At 29.3% G+C, this 7,371-nt stretch overlaps 1 protein-coding gene across 2 annotated transcripts; it reads right to left on the reverse strand.

Annotated features, from left to right (window-relative positions):
- Positions 1–228: 228 nt before the first annotated feature.
- On the reverse strand, positions 229–7,026 carry LOC135958835 (D-2-hydroxyglutarate dehydrogenase, mitochondrial-like). Of its 2 annotated transcripts, none has more exons than XM_065509752.1 (6): positions 6,969–7,026; positions 2,190–2,288; positions 1,331–1,873; positions 1,086–1,254; positions 882–1,011; positions 229–815 (listed from the first exon to the last, which is right to left on the reverse strand). In XM_065509752.1, the coding sequence occupies exons 2-6, from the start codon at positions 2,286–2,288 to the stop codon at positions 242–244; spliced, it is 1,515 nt and encodes a 504-aa protein (XP_065365824.1). In that variant the 5' UTR covers positions 6,969–7,026; the 3' UTR covers positions 229–241. The 2 variants fall into 2 exon arrangements, with proteins under 2 accessions (XP_065365824.1, XP_065365823.1); XM_065509751.1 differs by lacking the exon at positions 6,969–7,026 and adding an exon at positions 6,682–6,720.
- Positions 7,027–7,371: the final 345 nt, after the last annotated feature.

The raw sequence follows: 7,371 nt of genomic DNA on the forward strand, positions 1-7,371 counted from the left end.
GATTTTTTGACTAAACCCGTTTCTAAGGAAAAGCATTTAAATTTTTGTAAACTTTTGGGATTGTTTTAAAGTAGATTTCGAGTGGGGGTGTTAGATTTATAACTTGTTTCATTTTAACTTGTTGAAAATGTATAAAACGAAATCATACTTAACTTTGTAATTTGTTCTATGTCATTTAGAAAATTTTCAATAAAATATTATTCATATTTTTTCTCTGCTAAACTAAAAGTTGTAAATATAATTAATTTATAACTTTATAAGGATTTAATATACAATTTGGATCTAAAACATTTTTCATTTGCCGCATCATATCTATAGCATCGGGATTTTTGGAGAATTTCAAATAGTTCTTCTTAAGAAAACCTATACCATGTTCGGCACTTATGCTGCCCTTCAATTGCGATGTGTATTCATAAACGAACGGTTCAATCATTTTATACAGTTCGGTCGAGTACTCCTCACAAGAAACATTCAGATGAAGATTCGAATCTCCCAAATGGCCAAAGCCGCAAACACGTTTCGACATATGGCCCACACGTTTATCCAGAACATTAACAATTTCATAGAAGGAACGTAACGGCAATGATACATCATATTTGAAACAATATCCATCCTTATCTAATGCCGGTGCAATTAATTCACGAATTTTCCACAAATCTCGCATTTTACTTGGTTCGCTGGTGCAGGTACCATCGATTACATCGCCTTTTTCCATACAATATTGCAAGAAATTATTGACTTTCTCCATGTCATGATCAGCATTACTACCGGATGTTTCGATAATCATGTAGAATGGAAAGCCTTCAATGGGTGACCTGCAGGAAAATACATGTAATTTATAGCGGACTGAAAATACACATTAAATGAAATGCTAATTTTACTTGAATTTGAAATTTTCACAGCTAGCAGCCAAAGATTTCTCGTCAATCATTTCACAAGAAGACAAGATTTCACCCAAATGACGTTTAGCATTTTTGAATGTCTGCAAAACACTTTCAAATGAATTTAGGGCTGTAAATTATATGTAAAATCGTATTTAAGCTTGCTTCGTAAATTTTGTAAAAATTTTATTATTAACTATTTACCCAAGAATGACAAATTTACAGATTCAGAAACGGGTGGACATAAAATAGCCAATTTGGTAACCACTCCCAAAGTACCCTCCGAGCCTATAAACATGTGTTTTAGATGGTAACCAGTGTTGTCCTTTTTAAAATCCGACATAAGATCTAACACTTTTCCATCAGCCAATACCTTTAAGAATATGATAAGCACTATTAAATTCAAAACTCATACATATGTATATGTGAGATTAAAATGCTTTACTTACCGCTTCCAGTCCCAATACAGAGCCATGTAAATTACCATAACGAACAACACGCAAACCGCCAGCATTGGTGGATACATTTCCGCCAATATGACAACTTGATTTAGCTCCTAAATCAATTGGCACTACTAGACCAGATTCTCTGGTCTTAGCATCCAAATTTTCCAATATACATCCAGACTCGCAGGCTGTTATACCCGTTATGTCATCGACACTAATAACTTTATTTAGGCGAGCTAATGATAGAATAATTTCATCAAATACTGGCACAGCTCCTCCCACTACACCGGTATTGCCACCCTGGGGACAAACGGCCAAACGTCTGCCATTACAGTATTTTAAAATTTCAGAAATTTCCTGCGTTGAACCGGGTTTTAATACCAATTTACTGTTGCCACGTACAGTGCGCCAAAAGTCCACATTGTAACCTTGCAAGTCATCTTCGCCATCTTTTAACACATTTGTGGTGCCAATTAACGACTCAAAAAAGGTCACATCTTTGCCATTTAATTCGGCATAATTGCCACGCTTGACATTAAATTGTACCTGGAAACGAATTATTAGACAATGAATAACTTTAAATGTTTGTATAGCTAATCCACTCTCTTTATCTTTTCTCGGCTATAGGATTAAATCTGAATGTTCTTTGTGTATTGTTGTATTTAGTATCATTCTTTTCGAAAACATTGTCCTTTTTTGTTTGCTTATGTAAAATATGTTTAGCAGAATGTATTTTTCCAAAGTCATTGTACGTTGCAGTTAGTAAATCCTCTTGTCTACATTATGTTTATAATATTACGATAAGTGATTTTAAAATAAGTATAATATCCTTTATTTTTTAAATTTAGCTCCTTGCGCTTACCTGTGTTAATTCTGGCAATGTCGATGATACGCTGTATGTGCGAAATGAGGGCAACAACAACGTTCTTTTCAGTTGCGTAAGAGTTTTAAGGCGTTGCATCTATGAACAAATATTTTCTATTAGTATCGGTTGGAAAATTTAAGAGTTATTCAAAATTTCCCCCAACCATTATGTGTCACAGACGATAAATATAAAATAATAATATGCAAACATAGAATTTTAACAAAAAAAATATTGACTCCATAACCTATGCATTTCGATATTATTCCGTAATTCATCCATTGAATACACAACGAAGAAATGGGATCCTAAAGAGGTGTCCCACTTTAGGGACCCCTGGCCGCACCCATGGTAGGACCATGTTGTTCAAATTCAAAACTTAAACAAGACATAACATACCCGAGGTGTCATTCCGTTTTCCGTAATTTCCACAATATAATTTTCCGACCCTATAAAATATATATATTCTGGATCCTTATAGATAGCGGAGTCGATTAAGCCATGTCCGTCTGTTTGTTGAAATCAATTTTCTGAAGACCCCAATCTTCGGGATCCAAATCTTTAATAATTCTGTCAGACATGCTTTCGAGAAGTTTCCTATTTAAAATCATGAGGAAAAACCAGGAAAACCTCGATTTTTTACCTATATCTGGATTACTAAGTCATTAATATAGACAATATGGATATATAATGATAGATATTTCAAAGGCCTTTGCAGCGACGTATATAAGACGAAAAAAATAGTTTTTAACCCGCATTTTTTTTCACCAAAAATTTTTTTTTTAAAATAAAAAAAAAAAAATTAAAATAACAATTCAAAAAATTTTTTTTTCCAAAAACTGAAAAAAATAAATTGTTTACTTAAAAATATTTAAAATTTGTATTTTGAAGTATAATTTGGTGAAGGGCATATAAGATTCGGCACAGCCGAATATAGCTGTCTTACTTGTTTTTCTATACTACTGTGCGTTCCTGCAGTTTGAACTTTTAGGATTTTGCAACTATTTGGTTAAAATACCAAATTGCTTATATTAAATAAAACTAATTCACAATATTATTACTCAATCCAAAGGAAATATATATGTACCAGAGTCAAAGGTCAAATTTCATAAGCTGACCTTTACTATCACGATCAAGATCTGTCTATTTTTAAACCACTTTTTGATCAAGTTTAAACTGCATCGCAATCTTATATAGTTGCAATAAAAGATAATGATTTGTATACAAATAATTTAAATATTTTCACAGCTCTTGAAAATCTTCCATTTAGACATAAATGAATTAATTGACTTGATAAGATATGGAAATATAAAATACTTATGTAGTTGTTGTGATGTGTCAAATAAGTTCGTTTATGTTTTCATATTATTTAATTCTATGTAGATTAGATTAAACAATATCTCTTACTTGACAATTAACATCATGATATTGCCAAATTTCTACATTAGTTGAAATACATGATATGTACTTTTGATGTCTGGTTTGTGGTCAAAGTTCAGGTCACAATTATTTAAACTATTGAGATTGGTTGAATGCTGCCCATTAAATTTAACATTCCAACTAATACAATTTCTTTATTCGTTTAATTTTAAATTTTTAACGGTTTTTCTACCCTACACCACCATAGTGGGGAGGATATAATGCGTTTGTGCAGATATTTGTAACGCACAAAAATATTAATCCAACACCCACCTTAAAGTATACCGATCGACTTGTAAGTACTTTCTGAGTCGATTTGAAGATATTTCGATAAAATTTGGTACATAAAATTTTTCGGTCCAAGGACCAAGCCTATTGAAACTTTCTGAAATCGGGCCATTATTTCACCTACCCCATACAAATGTGCTCCCGAAATTGGACTTTATCGGTCATAAATGTTTAATTTATATAGGAATCTACACAAATTTCGCTCCAAATAAAACTTATTTAATATACAAAATTCATGTCACCAAATTTTGTTATGATCGCTCCATAATTAGTCATAGCTCCCGCTTCCGAAAATCACTTTAACGTCCATAAATCTCTTAAAAATTTTGGTATACACACAAAATTCAACATAAATAACTTCCATATAGATATAAATCACACGACCTAATTTAATGGTGATCGGGCCATAACTGATCATAGCTCCCATATAAGGTCCACTTTCGAAAATCAGTCACGAAAAAAATTATTTGAATTTTAAAAGAAAAATGTTTTTGCACATTTACTTAGTGAAGGGTATTATACTTTCTTAATGTTTTATTATGTTGAAACTTGCTGAAATTTCCAAATGATGGGAAACGAAAATCGTCTAATTTGTTTAATTATTTACTTTGGTATCTAAACTGTATCCTAAAAGCTAAATATAAAAGTATTGTTTTTGAACATTTCGAATAATATTTTCTTTATTATTGCTGCCACCTCTTTAGTTTATCTATTATCAATCCCAACACTTATCATTTATTTATTTTTCTCAGCTGACTCTAACAATCTTTTTAAATGGAAGATTGATTGTATTAAATTCACAATATCATTCCCATGAATCAATTCTTTGATAAAGACTATAACCAGCTGACGTATGTAGGTTTTAAATTTTTTTTATAAATATTTATTATAAACAAGTAATAGTTTTAAATAATAACTAAAAGCCATGATATTTGTACAAATATTAGCATATCAGAGAATATTAAAGTTGCAAATGATCAGAAAAATTACTTAAATCGTAGTGAATATTTATTAACCCTATGTCTCTACGTAGCATTTTTTATTGCTAAACACAGTCTACAATGTCGGCAGAACAACAGCACAGCGATTGCTGATTGCTTTACTTAGGGGCAGTGTTGCCACAACCTCAAAATATTTGTAACCAAGTTTGATTAAAAAAATAACCAAAATGCTAAAAAAGTAACCAAAAAAAAAGTTTATTGCAGAACATGACGTCATTAACTTTTTTTAAAAAAATATGAACAGATGTATGAAATTTTATTTTTTTTAATACATTTACACAGGTCAAGATTTCAACATTTAGACAGGTCAAGATTTTCAACATACATATGTAAAAGACTAGCAAGAAAAACTTGATCGTGTGTCTGCAGTGTTAGGTGGAGAAAACGCTCGTCACAAATACAAAATTTTCAACGCGAGAAGTTCTATGAAAAAATTATGTGTATTTTGCTTATATTTTGTGTTAATTGATTTTTTTCACTAATTTCTTTGTGTTTTTACTTTTGGTACTTAAATAAATTAAATATATATGAATTAATCGCACTGAACCATAGAAAGAATAAATTTTACATTAATGACAACTGAACTGTCAACTTATTGCTTAGCAATAATTGATCAGACAATCAGTAAAGCAATCATTGCGCAATGGATTGCTACCTATGGCAATTTGCGGTCTACACTCGCAAATTTCACAATTGCAGCAATAAATATAGCTACGTGTAGACCTGGGGTAAGGAATTAACCAGAAAGACCGAAGGTGAATAAAATAGCAATTTATTGACAACTATTGCATAATATAAAAACCCATATACAGGATTTGAACCATAATAAAATACGACTAGATGCCGTTAATATAATTAAGTACGATAAAAATTGAATTTATTTGATTTTTAATGTGTACAGTATATTATTGTTTTTTGTGGAAAAGTATTAAAATTGTTCAAAATGTTATCAGTTTTAAAACCTTACAGAAACATTAAATTATACTTTTATAACTGTGAATTTAAAATTAAATTATAAATATAAACTTCGAAAACCTGAGAATTGGCTCAGGATTCGGAATGTATGTAAGGACCAAACGCTTGAGTACATAGTATTTCTGATATTTAAATACATTTCAATCAATTTCAAATCATATTCCACTTTAATGTTGCTGTTCTTTAAAAATCATTACCTTTTTGATAATTCCGAACAGATTGAAACTATCGCTATTTACTTATTTCAACTTTAAGATTTTTTGAATTCAATACTGCTAGTGAGCAAATTATTTGTATGAAATATGGGTTTTTGTACATTTTAAACGCCAATATGGCATTAAACTAATAGTACCGGCATAGTCGTTAAAAAATATTGATGTTGCAATTTCATTAGTTTCTGAAATCTAATACAATTGAAAGAGTATTTATCTTGATCTCTTATTTTGACTTATTGTTATTATTTTATTTTATTTACATACGTATTACTATATTTGTAAAATTTAAATAATAAGTTTGATAACCGTTATAGAATTGCACTTGATAAACAAATAATAAATTCAACAATGTAATGCAAATTTAATGATTTCAAATTAAATGATGAATTTCGATCCAACTTTTATGGTTCCAAATAGTATAAAATACATAAATATGTAATCGTTTGTTCCACTTATAAAATCGTTTACCATTACATAGTTATAGGTACTAACACTACTACATATAATTTTGGCCACACTTGTATAAATACAATATTAACATTTAAATATAATTTAATAAAACTTAATATATTTAAAAGAATTTGAAAAAAATACCTTTCTTTTTGACAATTTATTAACAACTAAAGATTTCCCACTCAAACATTTCATACAGTAACGTTCAAAAAAATATAACACAACAACAAGTTATATTTATTTATTTTTATACAATTAAGCAAACATTCAATAAAACAACAAAACTAATGATAATAAACAAAGTGCTAGTCATCAAATACTCTTTTATCTATTTGATCACTATTTCTCTTTGAATATAAAATACTAAATACATACTCTTGTACGTTCTCAATTATTTGTATTTATTGATTTTTGAAGAGTCAACTTACTTATTTAAATAATAAAAATTATTAATTTACTCAATACGTTTTTTTTGCGTGAATTCCGACCGAATATTTATAATTCATGATAACGAAAAATCACCACAAGGAAGAATAGAAAAAATATTTGTTGGTATTTCTTATGTCATACGAATATGTACATATGTATGTATGTATATTTAAAATATTTTTTTAAATTATTCTTTGTCTTTTATTTTCTAAACAAAAATAACAGCAGGTTTTTCTTTCGGAAATTTAACTTGTGCAAGGCGAATTTATTCAAGGTGGAGTCTTTTTGGTTCTAACAGATGTCAAAGCTTGTTTTTTATTTAATATTTAAATATCTACAAATTCTAAACTTATTAACAAAATATTTATTTTTTACATAAATGAGTAAAGCCCTCACTATTCA

This window comes from Calliphora vicina, chromosome 4 (genome assembly GCF_958450345.1).
Source record: "Calliphora vicina chromosome 4, idCalVici1.1, whole genome shotgun sequence".
Lineage (NCBI taxonomy): Eukaryota > Metazoa > Arthropoda > Insecta > Diptera > Calliphoridae > Calliphora > Calliphora vicina.

Bases quoted from the DNA above. Each gene is read 5' to 3' on its own strand.
- LOC135958835 (XM_065509752.1), bottom strand. From the start codon at position 2,288: ATGCAACGCCTTAAAACTCTTACGCAACTGAAAAGAACGTTGTTGTTG. The intron at 1,874-2,189 runs GTAAGCGCAAGG...ATTCGTTTCCAG, and splicing joins CATTGCCAGAATTAACACAG to GTACAATTTAATGTCAAGCG. The intron at 1,012-1,085 runs GTAAATAGTTAA...TATAATTTACAG, and splicing joins TGTAAATTTGTCATTCTTGG to CCCTAAATTCATTTGAAAGT.